General features: G+C 37.7%; 1 protein-coding gene across 4 annotated transcripts in view; it reads left to right on the top strand.

The window, feature by feature from the left end:
* PRELID3A (PRELI domain containing 3A) overlaps window positions 1-21,590 on the top strand; it is a 28,186-nt gene extending 6,596 nt beyond the window's left edge. Inside the window, exons 2-7 of one of the 4 annotated variants that reach the window (XR_011966022.1) lie at window positions 6,281-6,449; window positions 6,684-6,773; window positions 10,610-10,680; window positions 10,792-10,894; window positions 12,623-12,771; window positions 20,706-21,590. Coding sequence is in view for 2 of the 4 variants with exons in the window: in XM_072604190.1 (XP_072460291.1) it covers window positions 6,281-6,449; window positions 6,684-6,773; window positions 10,610-10,680; window positions 10,792-10,894; window positions 20,706-20,777 (505 nt within the window). In the remaining 2 variants the exon portion in view is untranslated. Of the gene's footprint in view, window positions 1-2,485; window positions 2,802-6,280; window positions 6,450-6,683; window positions 6,774-10,609; window positions 10,681-10,791; window positions 10,895-12,622; window positions 12,772-20,705 lie in introns of those variants that run through there. The other 3 variants (XR_011966021.1, XM_072604191.1, XM_072604190.1) reach the window with 3 other exon arrangements.
* The last annotated feature ends 147 nt before the right edge of the window (window positions 21,591-21,737 follow it).

The raw sequence follows: 21,737 nt of genomic DNA, 5'->3' as shown, positions 1-21,737 counted from the left end.
AAAGAAGACATCAATTGTACTGGGACACGCAATCTCTTGCCCTGGGGAAAAGGCCTCTGGCATCTTCTGGGTTTCCCTCAGAGAAGCAGAGAGGTGACTCTCAGGGCAGAGATGGCAGACCATCTGACCCACTCCATAGCCAACCTATAACAGGTTTTTCTTTAGGGCTTGCGTTAAGCATAGTGTGATTCCTGGGACAATGAGAATAGCTGCCTTGCTCTGTCCCCAAATCTCTCAGCCTTTGTTTTCTCTGAATGACTAAACATTCTCCAGTGAGAAGCAAAGACTTTCATTATTTCATGAAGTTGGAAGAAAAATCTTGAATTGTATCTTTTTTGTTTTTGTCGATGTATTTTATTTTAGGACTAGCATAGTGCCTTCATCATAGTTAAGTGCTTAGCATCAAGGAATTCTTTCAATCAAGGAATGGGAATTCTTGATTGTGAGTCAGATTGGAGGCCAAATTGAAAGCAGAGATTTATTAACATGCTAAGGAAGGCTGCTGTTGCTCAATAGCAGCTTCAACTTCAAGGTACAGATTGGGTTTTTATAACTTTTTGTGCCTACTTAGAGTACACAGCCAATCATCATTCTGAGCCAAATTAGGTTAAATAAGTAAAATATTTCACAGGAGAGGGATGGGGGAGACCACTTAAGGGAGAAAAGGGGACTATTTGAAATGCAATTGGCAGGACTTATTATAAGAAAACATTCACTATTGAAAGGCAGAAGATAAAGGGAAATGACCAAATACTTTTACAATCATGAAGGAAGTCTTTTTAGGCCAAAGTAGAAGAAGTAGTTTTTATAACACTTGATGAGACCATCTGCTTTATAGTGTCTTTGCATGGTTTTATTTCTTTTTCAATAGGAATTGGGATTTTTCTACTATTAAGACAACAAATGGTTGAGGGATTAGTTCATCAAAATGTTTCAAAATAATTGTGCCTCATTATTTACCTTACTTTGGTAAATATTTCTTGCATAAAGCTAGAAGGGTTATTCATTCATTTCAGTTATGTCTGACTCTTTGTGAGCCTAATTGGGATTTTCTTGACAAAGATACAGGAGCGGTTTGCCATTTCCTTCTCTAGATCATTTTCAAGATGAGGCAACTGAGGCAGATAGGGTTAAATGACTTGCCCAGGGTCACACAACTAATAAGTGTCTGAGGCCAGATTTGAACTTATAAAGATGACTCTTCCTGACTCCAGGCCCAGTGCTCTATCTGCTGTACCACCTAGTTGCCCCAGCAGAGAGATAGATTGAAGCAAACACAAAGTACATAGTTTATACAATGTACACAGTTGCATAATATCACATCAGACCCTTCCCTGTTTTGATTGGTGGCAGGAGTTCCTAAAAGGGAAGATAGTAAGGGGAAAATGATGGATAAGGACAACAGAAGGATGTAAGTGAAGGAGGTTTGTGGCACCCTTAAACATTTATTCTCACTTCACAATTTTTCCTAAACCTGATTCTGAATATTTTGAGATAGAAACTGTTCCCACTGCATCCAGGGTCCAGCCATTCTAAGAACTGGAATAGTAGTGAAGTCATGGAATCGTAGATTTTAACCTAGAAAAGAGACCTTAGAGAGCTCCTTCAGTTTACAGAGGACAAAACATAGGCCCAGGGAGGTGAAGTGAATTGCCTGTGGTAGCAGGTGATAGAGGCATTTGATTCCAGGTCCTCTGACTTCAAGTCTAGTGCTCTTCCATAGTACCATGTGGCCTCCTAATAGATAATTTAGTTGTATAGATTCTCTGTCCTCTGCTCCAGCTAGTAGACATCCTCATGGACTTCTTTTCTTCCAACATTATTTTCTTTAACTAAGAAATGGTGCATTGAATTTTAAACTTTTGGCATTTCATACTGTTCCCGTTGTTTTAAATCCATTTGCTATATATGCACCATTACCCTGTGATCATCTGTTTGCTTAATTTTTCCTTTCCATGGGTCCTCTGTGCTATATTTTAATGAATCCATCATTCACTATTTATTAAACACCTAACATGTGCCTGACACTATGAGTCCTGTGTTCTGGGAATGCAGCTATACTGAATAAAACAATCGCTACAATCTGTACCTGGAGGGAGCCTAAGGACTCCTTTTCCTGTTACTTTATCCCATTCTGTTAATGAAATGTTTTGTTAGGAGGGGGAGCTGGGCACTGAACAGCTGACTTCTCCTTCCTCCCAGTATGTAATCCCTAGTGGTTGAAGTGTTAAATATTAATGAGGTGTTAACACACTGTTATCCTTTAATTAAATGTAAACACCTTTTTTTTTTTTTTTATTGAATCAGGATGGCTTAGGCCAAGCAGCCAAAAAGTGCTCATGAACCTGGAGAGTTTTAATTAGCTAAGCCTAACGTAGGTCTACCAGTCAAATTCATCCAATTTAAGCCATTTTGTGGAGTGTGAGTTTGCACCAGAGGGGCTGTGGGACTAGGGAGAGCGAATTTTTTTTTTTTTTTGCAGCAGCAGCAGAATTACTCCCTAGCAGGAGACATTGCTTCTAAGAGGGAACAGAGATACACATCCTCCAGATAGATATGCACATAGAGAGGCAGCTATTGGAGGGAGCAAATTCAAGGATTGTGATTCATGTTAGTAGAAAAGGGAACCAACCATGGCTTCAAGGAAGAGTTACCCCTGGTGAATGGGAGCTGACCTTTGGAGAACTTGGAGACCTTGGAGAGCTTAACTGAGAAGTCTGACCAGCAGATTCTGTGCTTTGAGAAGCTTCCTGAGGATTCTAGGTGAAGAAAGTGGACATTAAAACAGCGTAGAACCGTAGGTATGAGTGACTCTGATCATGTGTGATCCCCACATGTGTGCCTTTCTACTAGTGCCCTCTGAAGTTGTGGCCACTCTTCCCATTGATGCTTTTAGGAGGAATTTTCTTGTGGCTATTCTTACAATTCTTTCTTAGTAAATGCCTTTGCTTTGAGCAAATTTTGTTTACCTGCTAACTTAAAATGAAACATATTGCTGGGGGCTCATGAAGTATAGTTTTAGAGTGGGTACTGTAGGAATATGCAGAAATATTTTATACAGAAGTTTAGGTTCAACAAAAGGTCCTGTTTGGTTCCAGCAAGTGTAGCAATCACTGACTGAACTTGATCACTGGAACTCCTTTATTTGTTAACACTGAAGGTGCCAAGTCATAGACCAACCATAGTTGTCCAACGATCAGTTACTCAGCTACTGAGCAACTGTGTGACCTACATGATGCTTTAGGTTGCACACCTAAGGGTGAACTAAATAAAATTACTATTCTGGTTGATGTGGTAGATCAAGCTATCTAGATCAAACTCACAATACTTAAAGTTTTGCCATACAGGCAGCAGCTTAGCCAATCTGCAAAAATGAGGAGGCTGAACTAAATGGTTTCTGAGCTAGAAAACTCTGGAGCTGTGAACCTATCATTAAATAAGTGGCTGATTCAAGCATCTGTTTTTCCTCTAGTTATGAAAATACAACACAGATATGCATGATTTATCTATCAGTCAACAAACATTTATTAATAAATGCAAAGCAGTTAATATTCTACATGGAGAGTAAATGTGTACATTTGTGTGTGTATGTATATAACATATGTGTATATGTCATATGTATTATATATATGTTGCTCAGGCATTTCCACAGTCGTATCCAACTCTTTATGACTCCATTTGGGGTTTTCTTGGCAGAGATCCTGGAGTGATTTGCCATTTCCTTCTTCACATCATTTTATAGATGAGGAAACTAAGGCAAACATGGTCAAGTGACTTTCCCAGGGTCACACAGCTACTAAGTATGTGAGGTTGGATTTTTACTCAAGTCTTACTGACTCCAGGCCCAGCACTCTATCCACTGTGCCACCTAGCAACAACAACAAAAATTTGTGAGGGGGAGGCAACTATCTGCTAGTAAAGTCTGGATAGGCCTCATGTAGGAGATGGTACTTGAGCTGATTTTTAAAGAAATAGAACAGGAAGTAACAGGTCCCAAACAAGCTGATCTCAAAATGAAAAAAAAAATTAAACTAGTTGTAGAGTTAAATACTGAATAAAAGAATATGTAATTAAATATAATAGAATAGTTAATGAACTATGATACACAAATTATTCTCTCAAAAATTGAGAAAGAAGATATTCTAATGCCTGAACCAGGAACTAAAGTCTAATACCACTAATGAATATTATGGAAAATGTTTTAAATAAAATCCTAATAAAAAATTACAGTAATATATTTTTAAAATTACTTGCTATGACCTAATTAATTTATACCAGGGTATAAGGATGGTTCACCATGAGGAAAACAATTAACATAATCATATTAAAACCAAAAACATCCAAACTACATGATTATACCAGTAGAATTAGGGGAACCCCCCCCAAAATACTTTTAATAAAGTACAACATTTATTTATGTTTAGAAAAACAACCTAAAACCAAAAACCATAGAAAGGTCATTTTTATTTTAGTGGTAATTGAGGTTAAGTGACTTTCCCAGGGTCACAGACCTAGAAAGTGTCAGAGGCTGAATGTGAACTCAGGTCTTCCGTACTCCAGGGCCATCTAGAAGGGCCATTTTTAAAGTGAAAAAAGTTTATACACACACACACACGTATACATACATATGTATATGTAAAATCAAAAGATAACATTATTTACAGTGGGACCACCAGATCATACACAGGAATTTAGATTTAGACTTAGAAGAGAATTTAGAAATTATCCAATAACCCTCTTATTTTTGAGGGAAATGAGGTCCATAAAAGTTAAGTGACTTCCTCAGGGTCATTTAAGTAATAAGTGACAAAGATGGAATTGAAACTCAGGCCTGCTGATGCCCAAACTGGCACTCTTTCCATCGTACCATGCTGAAGAAATACTAGAAGATTCCCAAATAAATGGAATAAAGTAAGAAGGTCCCTTTTCCTGGCTGTTGATAGAATGTTAGGAATAATAAGCAGTAAGAGAAGAGAAAGAAAAAAAATTTAAAACCTATAAAAAATAAGCAAAGCAGAGACAAAAATATTCCTTTCTACTGATAATGTAGTGGTTTACTTAGAAAAGCCTAAATAACCAGCAAAGAAAGTGATTGAGATAATTAATGGTTTCAGTAGGATATCAAATAGATCTGTAAAATTGACAGCATTTCTATATAATGATTATATTGAAAACAGTGGGAAGTTGTGCAAAAAGGGGAAATTAAGATGTTCATATTCATTTGACCCAGAAATCATACTGCTCGACATATTCCCCAAAACAAAAATCTTCATTTTAGAACTCTTTTGGAAGCAAAGAACAGTAAAAAGTAGATGCCTGTCAACTAGGGGAACAACGAAACAGATTTTGCTTTGTAAATGTAATAGACTCTTACTGTGCTATAAAAATGATGAATATGTAGAAACCAGCGGAGCATTAAAAAAAATGAACTAGTGTAGAATGAAATAAGGAGACTCTAGGAAATGGTACAGACAGTGGTTATGACAGAATTGATGGAGAGAAACAAAACTAAAAATTAAACCGTGAAACTGAGTGCGATGTCATGATAATGGCACTACTTGGTCCTAGAGAAGAGCTGAGAAAATGTACTTCCCTCCTTTCATTGTACAGGTGGGAACTAGGGATGTGGAACATTACATGTATAGTCAGATTTGATTAATACGTTGGTTTGTTTCGTGGAATTGCTTTTTAAAATCTTTGTTTTTTGTTCTTTTTTTTTTTTATAAGAATGGCTTAATTGGTATGAATGAAAGGGGTATTGGGAATGTAGCAGATGTAAAAGCAAAACATATCAATATCAATAAAGATATTAAAGATATCCATAAAAATGAAAAGCAAATAAAACAAATGCTAACTTCCAAAGTTTATTGAAGAAATGACAGGCAGAGGGAACATCTTATTATTCATGTGATTTGTCAGCTGGATGGCACAGAGGAAAAAATGCTGGACTTGGAGTCAAAGTGACCTGAGTTCAAATGCAACCTCAAACATTTACTAGCTGTGTGACCTGAGGCAAGTCACTTAACCAGTATGCCTCAGTTTTATCATCTGTAAAGTGGGGATAATAATAGCACCTACCTTGCAGTGTTGTTATGAAGATCAAATGAAATAATATTTGTAAAGCACTTTGCAAACCATTAAGCTGTTATTTCTACCCCTATCTCTAGGTTTGATTTGGGAGTTGAGTATATCAGTAGTCCAAGCATACTTACATGTAAGCATATGTTCAAAAATGCTGGTGTGCCAGTTCATATGGGTTAATTGCATTGTTTTTCCATAGCCACCCATGGGACACTGTCATCAAAGCTGCTATGAGAAAATACCCGAATCCCATGAACCCTTGTGTGGTAGGAGTGGATGTATTAGACAGGAACCTTGATAACCAAGGCAGGTTACATAGCCATCGTCTTCTCAGCACAGAGTGGGGACTCCCGGCTCTTGTGAAAGCAGTAAGTTCTCATATGGAATTATTCTTTTTCAATAGGTCTCTGTGTCACCGTCCTTGTTGTTCTGGAGTTATCAGTCAAGTTATCTATTAAACAATTAATAATGTGATTATTATTTTGACATAAATCCTGCCCTCAAGTACTTGCTGCTTTTTGGATACTGACACATTGGCCTTCTTTCTGTCTGTGACTTTCTACCATGCATTTTTCCAACACTCAGTGATTTTTGTCTTTCAGGTCCTGGGAACCAATAGGACTTTAACGTATATTAAAGAGCATTCTGTTGTAGATCCAGTGGGAAAGAAAATGGAGCTGTGTTCTACCAACGTAAGTTAATAAACTGAGTTTAGAGAGGATCTTAATATTTTTTGAAGAATAAAGTTTACAATTTTATTTCCAAAACACTCTCAAAGTTTTGACCTAAGAGGGGTTTTCTTCTTAGTGAACAGGCTAGAGATATTCATTGGTATTTTCAGAGCCACTTTTTGTTGTTTCATATTTTAAAAACAGTGGCCTTATATGTCTGTGGACCAAAAGCATGAGGAAAGTGCATGAGCTTGGCTTGAAGTTATTTTTTTCTGAAAAAAACAAAAAGAAAATGAATGTATCCTTACTTTTGGGTCAACCATGAAAAGTACACATCTTTATGGGAGTCTTGAATTTAAGTATACTATAGATAAATTAAAAATTTTAGAGGAGCTTATTAACTGTAAGAGTCTGATAGTTCCAAGTATAGTAATTGTAGATTACAGAATCTCTGAATCTCAGAGTTGGAAAGTACTTCCAAAGCCATCTTGTCCAGCCCATACATACAAGAATCTCTTTCACGTGCCTAACAGATGTTTCGCTTGAAAGTTTCTCGTGAGAGGGAACCCACTAATTTTCAAGGAAGCCTATATCACTTTAGGATAGCACTAATTGTTAAGAGGTCTCTCCATCTGTCAAACTAAGTTTACTTCTCAGCCACTTCTAGTCTTTGCTTCTTTTTCTTCCCTCTGGGTTCAAACAGACCAAGTCTAATCTCTCATTCAGAAGACAGTTATTTAAATACTTGAAGACCCCTCTCATGTCCCCCAACTAACTTTTTTTCCCTAAATATTACCAGTTCTTTCACCAGCTCATCATGGAGTGTAGTCTTAAGACCCTTGACCATCTTGGTCGCTCTCCTCCAGATGACCTTTAGTTATTAAGGGTTGAACTTAGTAAAAATTAGATTGAAATCTTGTTTCTGACACTGATTGGTTGTGTGACAATGGGCAAGTCAATTAACTTTTTTTGAGTGTTATTTTCCCTCATCTGTAAAATTAGGATGATAATGCCCATCAAGTGAGAGGCAATGGGGTGTAGCAAATAGAAAGTCAGTCTCAAAGCCAAAGGGTCTTGGGTTCAACTTCCCCCTCTGACATATACTGGCTGGGTGATCCCAGGCAAATCACTTAACTTTTCAGTGTTCCTAGGCAGCTCTCTTAAGTTGCAAAAAAAGATGCCAACTTCATCGGTGGAGGGAGTTTCCTCATTTGGGAATTCCTTATACCAATTAAGCAGCAGATCCATGCCTATCTCTATCCTTAATACCTACAGCATTTAACTCATAGAGTTTATTCAGGGACTTATGAGAGCTAATGTATGCAAAGCACTTGATAGCCTTAAATTCCTGTATAAATATTACTGTCATCATCAGTTGTCATCCTCATATTCATCAGTGTCCTTCCTAAAGTGAGATATCAAGAATTCAGTATAATCTTCCAGATGTGGAATGAATATGACAGAGTATGGTAGAACTTTTGCTTCTTCAGTCCTGGAAACTGTGTCTTTCCTAATGCATACTAAGGTCAAATTTACTTCATTGCCTGTCATGTCAACTGATCTTATACTACATTAAATCCCCAAATCTTTTCCAGCTAAACTGCTATATAACTCCCTTTCTCCCATCTTGTCCTTTGAAGTTGGGTTCCCCCCCCCCCCAGTAGCTGTGTAAAACTTTATAAATACTGAGCTTTATTAAATTTTTTCTCATTATATGTAACCCAGTGTTCTAGTCTTTCAAAGTCTTTTTAGCCTCTGACTCTTTTATCTAGCATGTTAGTGATGCCTCTTAGCTTTGTTTTATCTGGTAGTTTGATAATTGTGACAGCTATGCTTTTATAGAATAATTTAAAATTGTTATTACTTTGAACTTAGCAAGCATCAACAAATATGAACATTTCCACATACAAAGATGACCAGAAAGAGGATTATATGTGAAATCATAAATCTCTTTTATGAGCATTTTGCTTTTTTTAAAGTATAATCAATTTAACATGTTGGTTTCATAGCTGTTCTGCTTGTCAGTGTCTCCCTCTCAAGTTCCTTTTACTCTCTTCTGTGCATTAAAAAGTGTTTCACTGACTTTCTTTTCTTTCATTTTTCCCTTTTGGGTCATTAATATTGATAGTTCCCCTTATCTCCCTCAACCCCCCCCAAAACAAAACCCACTAATAAAATGTTAAACAAAACAGATTCAAGGACAAATTCCACTTGAGAGCTTCTTCCAAGTTTGTATCCAGCTGTTATTGACTACCTGTTGGATCTGGTCTAGCCTACATCATTCTATCCTGTCCGCAGGAAAAGTATGAACAACTCTGTCAACACTTTGCTAAAATTCTAGGTTAATTTTATGTATAACATGTCCTTGATCTCCCAATCTGGCAACCCTATCAGAAAAAAAAAAGGAAATGAGATTTGTCTGGCATAACCTATGCAAGATAATTCCATGCTTCTTATAACTATCTCTTACTTTTCTAGATGTTTAGCAATTTTCCCCTTTATAATACATTATAGAATTTTGCCAGGCATCAAAGTCAACTCTCTTCCATTTTTTGAAAACCAAGACATTTGCTCTTTTATCCTGTGGCACCTCTTTGGCTCTCTATGAACCTTCAAATCTCACTGAAAATAGCTGGGCAGTCATGGCCCAGTGATCTAAACTCCTCAGGGGCAGCTCAGTGTTCTTTCACTCTCTTCTCAGTTATCCTGGTTTCAGGTTCCTTGTCATTTTTGTTCTGCCCTTTCCAGTCCAAAAATTGTTCTTGGCAGAGAAAGCAGAAACAAAAGAATTTCATAGTCCTGCGTTCTCTCTTTTGTTATCCTTCCATAACCAGTGAGCCCTCTTGCTGTTTCTTCTTTGTTTTTCTTTTTTCCCCCAGCATAGAAATTAAAATCCAAATTTTGTGGTTCTCAGATTTTCTCACTCTTAACCGAACGTCACATGGTCATTCCTTTGTATTCATCCTCCTTTTCATTCTCTAGCTTATGTCTACTTTATGTCTTTTCAAACTCTGAGTTGACCAGTGAATTCCCTGGGCATATACGTTAGTCTCTTTAGATACCTGTCATCAGAATTTATATTTGTATCTTCAGAGTTTCATTTTTCAGCACTTCCTGTCCATGTAACAATTCTAAGCTCTCTAGGAAGAGATTTCAGACCTGGCTCATTTCCTCAAGAGGTTGGCTTTCATTTTCTTAGGACTGTGAGAATCCCTTAATTACAGGTTGTAAATAACCTCAGCACTGCCAGGAGCTTGTGCTGCTTGTGATTTCTTTTGAAAATGAGATCTGGAATTGGCATTATGGGAGTTGAAAAGTTCATAAAGCTATCAAGTTCCAAAACTTTAGTTTTTCAAGCTGTCATTAAGGGAAAGTTTTGCATAGGTTGTTGATAAATCTTGACTTTGCTAACACAAAGCTTAAGTTACTTTTAAAATGTAGATACCCTCTGAAATGTCACACACTTTATTTATAGACCTAAAATAGTCTCTTGAGTTCCCAGGGTGCAGTTGTATTACTGAATGGATGTTTTGGATATGTGTGGTGAAAAATAGCTAATTCATTCCCTCGAGAACTAACTGAAGAATATTCAGTCCTTTTCCACAACTGCTGGAACTGATTGGTTACAATCTGGAAATATTCTGAAGGCCAATACCATTCTCAGGAGGGAAGATAAGAAAGTGGAAGTCAACAACAAGAAACACCTAGAAAATAACTTCCCCAGGGTTTTAGGGACTATTGGTTTGAATGGCCAGATGCTGCCTCTGCTCTGGTGTCAACAAGTGCTGTTATTTAAAGTGGCTTGAGGAGAGCTGAAAAGAATTTAAAAATGAAAGTTTGCTGTTTGTTTTTTAAAGATCACACTCACAAATTTGGTGTTGGTGAATGAGAGGTTGGTGTACACACCTCATCCTGACAATCCTGAAATGTAAGTAATCATAACTTAACTTTTACAAATCAGATTTGGAGGGTGAAGGCACGGGATGAAACATTGTATCTTTGAATGCCAGTGAACTCTCCTTTCTTTATTTCTCTCTAGGACGGTGCTGACGCATGAAGCGGTCATCACTGTGAAGGGATTTAGCCTAGGCAGTTATTTGGAAAGCCTAATGGCCAACACCATATCATCTAACGCACGGAAGGTATGTACTGCAAGCTGTTATGTCATGGGTGCATGTGTTGCTAAAATTCAAGGTATGAAATGTTTTAATCTTTGTACTCCTCTTGCACTAAGTTCCAAGAGGCATCCAAGTTCCACCAATCAAAGTTCTTGACAATACAACAAATAGCCTTAGTTACTTTAAAAAAGTGGTTGGGTGCCTACAGACCTAGGCTTAGGTGAGAGTGTGTCAGTCAGTAGAGAGACCCAGTAAGCTTACTGCCTTCAGCTTAAGTGTCAAGTGAAATTAGCAAATAAATCATACCAAATCAGCTTCTGCTGAAATGTTACAGGCTCAATGAATATTTCATTAACCAAGTCAAGAAGAACAGTGTAGATTTCCAGTAGTTTCATATTTAATACCATCAAGTGCATTCTGCTGAGTTTTTAGCTATAGTGATATGATTTCCTTAAGGACTCCTGACCCCATTGCTTCTTGATCCTGATGGAATGATAATAACAGTGGGGAGGAGCCATAATTAGAGCAGAATTGTGGAGGCAGCAGGTGTGCTTTGTAGCACCAGGGTTGGAAAGGGCAAGGCAGGGGATCCTAGTATGCCACTCATGGTTCCCTCTTTTTCTCCAGTCTACAAGCAAAGGCATATAGGACCACAACTGGAAAGGTAACTAGGAGTTGCTCTGAGAGTTGGCAGTGATAGTTCTCCTTATACTTCTACTATATATGAGGTGCTGTGAGCTCACTAGAAGAGATAAGACTTAGAAATCCAAGGGAAATTACTTAGTAGCTCAGGCCCCAGGGTTTTAGTCTTGTCTTGTGCTCACTTTTGAAGCTTATTTAATTCTTTCCATATAAAAATCATTATTTTCTTCTTTTAAGGGTTAATGAAATGTCAGTCATTATATTTTGTATTCACCCAATCCTGAAGTCACAAACTAGTTGAAGACCATTTTTCACATTAATCATGACAGAACGTAGGTTTGGAGTAAGAAGGGACCTTTGAGGTCATCTAGTCCAACCCTGAGGCTCAGAGATGCTAGATGATTAATCAAGGGTTCTTGTTTGTCCTTTTTTCTCGAAGAAGACCATGATCTCAGGGCAGTGATGCCATGACATATATGTGAATTGGCTTTAAGTAAGGGAGGGCCATGTAGAGACACCAAGCCTCACTTTCTCCTCCAGAGATGGAAAACTTGTGTTATGATATAATTTTTAGTAGGATTCTAATCAGGATCATGGAGAGGAGTAGAAACATGCTTTGGAGGTAGAGAGCCTCCTCCAGAGCTCCACTCCTCCTACCCATCCCTTCCCTGGGTCTTATCTTGGCTTCTAGGAAAGCTGAGGGGACATTGTTCCTAAGTCAAGTTATTGCCAATGGTTCCAATGCCAGTGACTTTCACTGGGTTGGCTTTGCATGTCATAGCATTATCTTCCCCAATCTCAAGGAAGTGAATGAAAATTCAGCTTATGAATTAAGACCCCTGGTATATGAGATGTTGAACCTAACAAATGGTCTGCTCATATAAGGAATTTGTGAGTACTGAATGAACAGCATCTTATTTCTAAATCCAAGGAATAACCTACAAATGTTAAAAGTCTGCTGAGGAAAGTAGGGCCTTTACTGTTCATTGAACTGTGGTAGACTTTTTTTTTCTCATTCACATTTTTTTTTCAGCTTTATTGCCCGTGCTCTAGACTGATAGATGAAGAGTTTCTCACTCCATTTTGTAAACTTTTTCTGTGTTGCTCCAGGGGTGGGCTGCTATTGAGTGGATAATTCAAAATTCTGAAAGTGCTGTAAGCTAACTGCATCCACACCTACCATTTGGCATAAATAGTGGTGACTACAGCATTCGTTGACCCTGGTATAGCATCTTACCATTTTATTGAATGTGTGCATGGTATGTTGTTTGGGGGAAGGGGAAATGGGGAGGAGGAGTTTAAAAATTCCTTTGCATGAAGTATGGAACACCATTCGCTTAGCACCTTTACTCAGACTGTAAGACAGGGTGAAAATCTGAGGTTCCAGGTTGCTGTTGCACCAAAGCAATTCCTTTCACTGGAACGTGGCCCGAGAAGTGCCTTGTCTAGATGAGATGAGATATCTTTTGGATCCCTTTAAACCCTGCTTTAGCCCATTGGGAATTTAATTTGGCTCTTGACCTATGGATCAAAGCAAATACCCTGAAGTAACATGCTATTTTTATTTCTTAAAAACTGAAAAAGTAATCTGGTTCTTTAATGTTGAGGTTGCTTCCTGGATTGAGGACAAATTTGTCAAACAACATGAAATAGGACATCAGGCTTATATGCTGCATTTTCTGCTTAAAAGACAGTAAGGTACAGTGGAAGAAGACATTAAGAGAGATCAGATGTGAATTCAATATTCCTGCCTATGTGACCATGAGCCAGTCATTTACCATTTCTGCGCCTCTGTTTCCTCAACTGTAATGTGAGGCTGATAATACCCATAGTATTTCTTTCACAGGATAGTTGTGAGGATCCAGTGCTTATTGAGCATATTGTGTAGCACATAGTAGGTGCTTAATAAATGTTTATCAATTGATTGACAAAAGTGAGATAATTTAGGTAAAACATTTGCAAAGATTAAAATGTTATACAAATATGAGTTATTATTTCATGACAAGATTTTATTTGTAGATGAAAACCATAATCATTTTCTGCAATTTCCAGTAAAAAACAATTCATTCTCTAGTAAAAACAAATCAGAGTTGCCTTTGATTCTTACTTTTGTGAACTATTCTTTTAAAAAAATTATATAATAATTCTAGGCCAAGTTACAAACTGATGAGGGGAAATTTTTCATTTTAGTTGAAATTTAAATGTTTATATACTTTAGCTTGTAAAGTTCATTTTAGGTTATTAGAGTAAGATTTCAGCAGTGAAGAAACCTGACTGGTCCCCTAACATGAACTGATGCGGGCAGCACTTCCTTTGCTTTAGCTCTGTGGTAGCCACCAAGTTTCCTTTTAATAACCAATGGTCATTTATAATTTTCTTGATTTTAATATAATTTTTAGTTAGATTTGCTGCCAATTGCTTTTTTAGTCACAGACTAATGATAACTGTGAGGGGCAGGTAAGTGACATGGTGAATAGAGTATGGGCTTGGAGACATATTTAAGCTGCGGGACCCTGAGCAAATCATTTAACCCTGTTTGCTTCAGTTTCTTCATCTGTAAAATAAACTGGAGAAAGAAGTGACAAACCACTCCAGTATTTTTGCCAAGAAATCCCAAATGGGGTCACAAGGAATTAGACATGACTGAAAACAACTGAATAACAACAAATGGTAACTGAAATAGCAGTTGGTTTGTTAATGGATTTGTTTTCTAGACTATGTTTTAGTAAGCAGCTTGTGCTACTTCAGCACAGTAGCTTGGGAACAGACTCATTTCCTGCTTCTCTAGATGGGATTGATACACTGACATTCCTGCCCTGCAGCTTTTACACCTGTAGTAATCTCCTGAACCACATTCTCTGTGATTGCCAAACTTTCTAGGACTTGTTTGTTCAGCATGTGTGTGCAGTCGTCCCATCAGTTAACAAACAGAAGCTATGCAGTTTCCAAGATTTATTTTATTAAGTTCTTGCTTATGTTCACCCAACACCTTCACCTTTAAGCCAACTTTGATTTGTGAGCTTTTCTCTTTAATATCTGCAGAAAAATGATGTGTTAAAACCCATGAAGTTAACATGCTTGCTTATGAATGTTTGCTCAGTGTGAGCAGATTTCCTATGTTAAAGAGAGTACATAAACTCAATCATTAAATTTGCTTATTAAATAGAGTTAAGTGACCAAATTTTACTTTAAGAAGAAGCCCCCAAAAGTGAGTAAAATCCCAGAATCACAAAGTCATAAAGGATCTCAGAAGTTAGCCTGTCTCTCCTGAACTTAAATGAGAACCTTCTCTTTAGTATACCCTACTAGCAGTATTCCAGGTTTTGCTTGAAGACCTTGAGTGACGAATGGGGAGTCCAACTATTTCCTCAAGCAACCCATTCCACTTTGGGATAGTTGTATGTTGGGATATTGGTTTTTTTTTTCTTCTTTTACAAAAAAGTCCAAATCTGCCTCTCTATCATTTCTACTCATTTCTCCTAATTCTGTCCCCTGGGGCCAACCAGAACAATCTATTCCCTCTTCTATTTGAAGGTAACTATCATGTACCCACCCTCAATGCTCTTTTCTCCAGGCTGATATCACCAATTTCTTCAGCTGCTCCCCATCTCACATTTTCTCAAGGCCTTTTGCCATAGTAATCATCTTTCACCGCTTGCCCCCCAGCTTATGAAGGCTTTTCGTGAAATGTGGCTCCCCAAACTGAATATAGTATTATATGTTATAGTATGTAACCCATTATGGATGGGTTCTGACCAGAGTGGAGTAGAGAGAATCACTTCCCTAGTGTAAGAAACAGCCTAGCATCATGTGAGCTTTTTGAGCTACCATAGCACACTGTTGTATCATATTGAGTTTGCAATCTACCAGAATTCTGGAACTTTTTCAGATAAATGTTTAGCCATGCCTCCCTCATCTTGTACTTGTGAAGTGAATATTTTGAACCCAAATATAAAAATTTACAATAATCTCTTTTTAAATTTTGTTTTTAAAGATTTGACCCAAAGTTCTGGCATAAGGGAGGTGTCATGGCACAGAGTAAAGAACATTGTTTCTAAAGTCAGGGGACCTAGTTTCAAAACTCAAGTCTGCAAATTACTACAAGTTACTTACTCTTCCTGGGCCTCAGTTTCCACATCTTTCAAATGACTAGCTTAGACTAGATGACCTTGGAGCCTCCTTACAACTCTAAATCTATGATACTATGAGGTCTTTTGGTGGAGGGGTCCTTTCTCTAATATTCATTATATTAGCAGTCCTTCCTTGCATTTTTCTGATCTACAAATTTTGATCATCATACCATTTATGGCTTTATCCAAATTACTGGGAAAAAGAGTTAAGGCCTGATCTATGGGGCACTCCAATGGAGACCTACTTCTAATCATATATTAAATCATGGGTCTGGCCATTCAACCAATTCTAAATCCACCTAGCTCACATCTTTATTGTCTTGTCCACAATAATAACAGGAGAATTTGTGTCAAATATTTTGCAAGAAATTAGGCAAACCATGTCTTCATCATTTATCTGATCTCCCCAGGCTAATAATTTTGTCTAAAAAAGTGGAAAAAAACGGAAAGGACATTAATCTGGAATTACCATTTTGATGGAACCATGCTAGCACTTTTTGATCACCACCTTCTTTTCTAAATGTTGCATTCACTAACTGTTATTTTTAATAGATGAGAGAATTTGGTCAGCAATCAATCAAGCTCTTAGCTTCTAGATTCCGTTCAATTTCTTTGCAGGTGGTTCACGCATTTTGGGATTGTTCTGAAACCTGCTGCCCTGGAAGGTTTCAGACCTACTAGAAATGTGTTTTCATATATAACTAGTGGGAAATTGAAAGAATAGATCTAGTAACCAAATTACTGGGAAAAAATTGGGCAGAATGCATCAAAAGAATATAGAATAAGAGCATTCAAAAGGAATATTAGGCCATAAGATCAAAACTAGAAATTAAAGTTTTGTCTCCTACAGTACTTTCCATCTGTCCTCCCCATTCTAGTAAGCCATGTAACTGGAAATGGATTTTCAAATGACTCTGGATACTCTGTAAACATGTCTAAAACATAACTTTTTTTCATCACAAAGCTACCCCTCTTCCTAATGGCCCTATTTTTGTTAAGAGCATTACCACTCTTGTAGCCACCCAGGTTAACACTTTCAGAGTCATTCTTCATTCCTTTCTCTTACCCTCCCTTCAGGTACTGTCTACATCTTGTAGGTTCTGTCTCTACAGTAACTCCAGAGTCTATACCTTTCTCTGTTTATGTAGCTGTCATCCTAGTTCTGGCCTTCATTACTTTCTGCCTAAACTATTTCAGTAACCTCCTAATGATCTTCCTTCTTCAAGTCTTTGTCCTCTCCAATTCATCCTCCACACAGCTGCCAGACTGATACTCCTAGAGCACAAATTTGACCGTACCACTACTCTGCTCTAGAGGCCCTAGTGGCTCCCTCTTGCCTTTAGGATCAAATACAATCTCCTCCACCTGGCATCTAAAGCCCTTCACAGCTTGGCTCCAACCTACCTATCTAGATTTATTATATGTTTCTCCCTTTCCTATCATCTGTGGTCCAGCCAAACTGGGCTTCTTGCTGTTCCTCTTGAGTGACATTCCATCTCCCACCTCTGATCTATGCTTGAGATAGCTTTCCTCCTTATCTCTGCCCCTTAAAATCTCTGGCTTACTTCAAAGCTCAACTCAGCCCTTTTCTGACAGCCTAACACCCTTCCCTGACAGCCTAACACCCTTCCCAACTCCCTTCTGAAATGCCCTTTATGTACTTTTTATTCACTTAGTATCTTTTTCTGTATAGAGCAGCTAGGTAGGACAGTGGATAAAGCACTGGCCCTGGAATCAGGAGAACCTGAGCTCCAATCTAGCCTCAGACACTTACTAGCTGTGTGACTCTGATTGAGTCACTTAACCCTATTTACCTCATTTTCTTATCTGTAAAATGAGGTAGAGAAGGAAATGACAAACTACTCTGATATCTTCACCAAGAAAACCTCAAATGGGATCATGGACATCACATCTAATGTGACTAACACAACTCAGCAAAATCTTCTATGTGTACCATTTTCCCTGGTAAAATGTAAGCTCTTGGAGGTTGAGTATGGTTTTGGTTATTATATGTTTGTATCCTCAGCTCACCAGGTGCCTTGCCTGATGCACAGTAGGCACTTAAATACTTACTTGTTGACTGACTAGAGGATTTCTAAAGGTGCTTTCAAGCTTTGCCATTGAGTGGCAAGGGTGCCCTTCTAAGGTTATATATAGTTTTTCTGACATTGATAATTCAAATTGTGCCATTATTTTGGTTTTAGCATTGCTTTTAATTCTTTGCAATACTTATCTCTCTCCGAGGATTTCACCCATTTTCTTCTATGACCTCTTTTGGTGTCTTATTGAAACACTGAGCCCTTTTCAAAAGTACAACCAAATTCCCCTTGTGACTTATTCCCCATCCCCCTTCACTCTCCCTTGCCTCACCCTGCACAACTTAAATCTGGGCTTTCTTCATCTTCACTGAACCCTAGGGTGTGGCTGGATTTTTACACTGGCCCCTTTCATTTGCAGTCTTTTTGTACACACTATTCTTTGTTTCTTTTTGTGTTCAGTCCTACTCAGTTTTAGAGAAAATGACAACTACATATTATCCAAAACCAACAGTAAAGTCAGTGTGTTTTTAAAGGATAGATTACTGATGCAGATGGGAAGGGGTAGTTAGCTACATTAAAAAAATGAAGATCCTTGGGATTTGTGAGACATTTAGACGCACAAATCAGAAACTGACCCTGTTCCCCCTTTGGCTGGAGTTTGTTAATGCTGCCAGTCTTGAAGACTGGCTAACAGGGAGGTGGGGTGGGGAAAGAACACACATTTGTTAAGTGCCTATGCTGTACTAAATGCTTTCTACATATCTCATTTGATCCTCACAACAATCCTGTGAATAGTGAATAAGCATTTGTTAAGTGCTTTTATGTGCTAGACACTATGCTAAGCACTTTACAAACATTATCTCATTTGATTGTCACAATAATCATGCAATGTAGGTACTACTATTCCCATTTTACAGTTGGGGAAACTGAAGCAGACAAGATATAGAGACTTGCTTGGGGTCACACAGCTAGCAAGTGTCTGAGGCTGCATTTGAACTTAGGTCTTCCTGCCTCCAGGCCTAACACTCTCTTCACTGAGCTCCCCAACTGCTTTATATGACAATTATAATGTTTCAGAATAATCCTAAAATTTCTCCCGTCCCATGCCCACCCCAATTTAAAGCTAGGCAGGCCCTTATACAGGCAGGTCAGTTTCTGCCTATGAGTAGCAACTTAAAATCCCCAGGAAGTATTGTGGCAGCAAATGCTGGTAACAGTAGTCAATCAAACAAGTTTTTATTAAGTTCCTACTGTATGCTAAGAACTTCACCCGGAAGGGGGGGGGGGGGGGCCCGGAAACAAGGACAAAAACTAAACAGTCCCTGCCCTGAAGGAGCTTACATTATACTTTGATTTTTGGAACTTACTCTACCTCTCTTATTCTGCATTAATTTCAAAGAGGTTTGTCCTTTTTGAAAATAAAAAATGTCCTTAGTAATTAGTAATGTTGTTGAGGGTCTGAAAGTTAAGGTGATTCAAAAAAAAAATAGGAGTATAAATCTCTTCTATTGTAAATATTTTTTCAGGTATTGATTTTACACTCTAAATGTTTTTCCAGCCTAAATGTTAAGGACATCCTGGTTATTTCTAAAATATGTTCACTTAAAAAATTGCTAACTGGAGGAATCAATACATTGTTTTTCTTTTGATACTAAAGTGACTAACAAATATTCATTCAGGTAATTCTGCATTTAATTTATTCATACATATGTATTTTTGGCAGGGCAGTGGGTATAGCAGGATCTAAACTTATGTACTACAAACTCTTAACTTTTCTTTTTAAGGTTTTGACTATATCTATATAAACATTCTTTCCAGTCCCTCTTCCCTATGGCGGTAACTCTTTTAAGCTTTTAAATACCTTAAATGAAGCCCTGTTCAGAATGCTGTTATTAGTGGTCTAAAAACTCCGTATGAAGAGATTTGGAACTAGAGGTCAAGCTAGTAACTAAGATTTAATTATCGAGGTGTCATGACATTGGAAAGAACCTTGGACTTGGAATCGTGAGACCTGATTAAAGAACTGGTTTTGCCACTTACTAGCTGTGTGACCTTGGCCATGTTATTTCACTTGGGGGTGAAATATCATTAGCACTTTGAAAACTTTAAAGTCCTATTAAGTGTCAGTTATTTTCATTATATAGCCATTACAAACAGAAATGCAGATTTTATATAGCAAATTAGTGAAATTATGAAGGAAGAGTGAAGATTGCAGTATAGACTCTGGGTTTGGGAATATATTCAAATTAATAAGAATAACAATATAATAATTATAGCTAATGTTTATAAAGTGCAAAGTGTCAGGCACTGTGATAATTATTATCTCATTTGATCCTCATTACAACCCTGTGAGTTAGGTGCTGTTATCATCCCCATTTTACAGATAAAGAAACTGAGGGAAATAGAGGTTAAGTGGCTTCCCTAGGGTCACAAAGCTAGTGTCTATGATCTGATTTTAATTCAGTTCTTCCTGATCGTAGCTGGCATTTATATAGCACTTTAAGGTTTGCAAAGCCCTCCACACAGGTTATCCCATGTGATCCTTCCACCAACTCTGTGAGCTCAATACTGTAATTGTCCCCGTTTTATAGATAGGAAACTGAGGCTGAGAGAGGTTAAGTGACTTGCCCGGAGTCACACAGCGCCTGAGATGGGATTCAAACATGAGTCTTCCTGATTCTAAGTCCTCACTTTGTGACTCTATCCCCCTGATCAATCTAAAAAACATTAATAATGAAGTTTTAGAATTATTATGTTTTATACAGTCATTGCCTGGATGCTTTATAGGTTTCCTTAGCAATATGAAGAAGAAATTAATCGATTGATCCTTAGAGAATGACTTCTTTTATTGAAAAGCTTTTTGGCAGGAGTATTAGAATAGAGCCCTGATGGACTCCAAAGAGGAAACATTGATTAGTGATGCCATTTGTTTGAGAGTTCTGCACTACAGAGGCTATGCTTACTGGGTGTCTGGGGACTTCATCCACTGGCAATTCGTTCACTGCTATTCTTTTTGTTTGACAGGGTCGAGATGCTTTGGAATGGGTGATCAGCAGACTTAACACAGAATTTGAGGAACTGACAGTACCACCTTGACAGAGCTTGCAACATCCACAGCAGCAGCAGCAGCCACCTCAGGACACCAAGGCAGTGTGGAACATGCCAAAGCCTAGATAGGGCGAGGGTGGGGTTTTCCCCTGCCTAGTACTATCTTAGACTGATAGGCAGTTTTGGACTCTCCTTGGTTCATCAGACCATTAGAAAACGATTGTGAGTTGAATTAGGAAATTAATTACAAAAGAGGCTGTGAATTAACCATACGATGGCTTTTGGTAAGGGTTGCAGGGAGGGTCATTTTGTTTTCTGAGAAAAATTAACCTTTTTCACTAAGTGAGTAAATGTAAATCTTTGATCTTTTATTTTTCCCCAGAGGCTGGAAATGATATTAGTAATAATATTAGCTATGAAGTTGAAATTAAGATTTCAAAAACTATGGCCAAAAAAGACATATTCTCTGTTATTCCCAAAGTTAGAAAGTGAGAAAGAATATAATTTCCTGACATTGTAATACAATAGTTTATTAAAGCATCCATTTAGATCTTTATAATTCACTGCCATCATAGACAGAAATGCTTCCCTTGACTGAGAAAAAAAGTTATTTTCATGGTTGAGAACAGAGGATTTTAATTTTGCTGTGTCACAGACCATTTTGGCAGGCTGATGAAGCCTGTGGAACCCTTCTCAGAAGAATGTTTTTAATGCATCAAATAAAATATTTGAAATACATTTCTCAAAAAAAATTTTGAAATACATTTCTCAAAAAAAATTTTTTTTTTAAGTTTACAGACTCCAAGTTAAGATCACTTGGACTAAGGGAGCATTAATAAAGCACAATTGAACATTGCTGCAGATGGGTTGTGTTATTGTAAGGTCTCTGCATCCCTTAGATGGCACACATCTATCTGTCAATACACTGTGCTTCTATGAACCTGCATCATGATGCACATACAGCAGCCCTGCCTAGTTGATTTCATTGCCTCTTCCTAAAAGCAGGAT

The sequence above is a fragment of the Notamacropus eugenii genome, chromosome 4 (genome assembly GCF_028372415.1).
Source record: "Notamacropus eugenii isolate mMacEug1 chromosome 4, mMacEug1.pri_v2, whole genome shotgun sequence".
NCBI classification, from domain to species: domain Eukaryota; kingdom Metazoa; phylum Chordata; class Mammalia; order Diprotodontia; family Macropodidae; genus Notamacropus; species Notamacropus eugenii.
The sequence above is the reverse complement of the archived record's forward strand: the minus strand, read 5'-3'. Positions and strand labels throughout refer to the sequence as shown.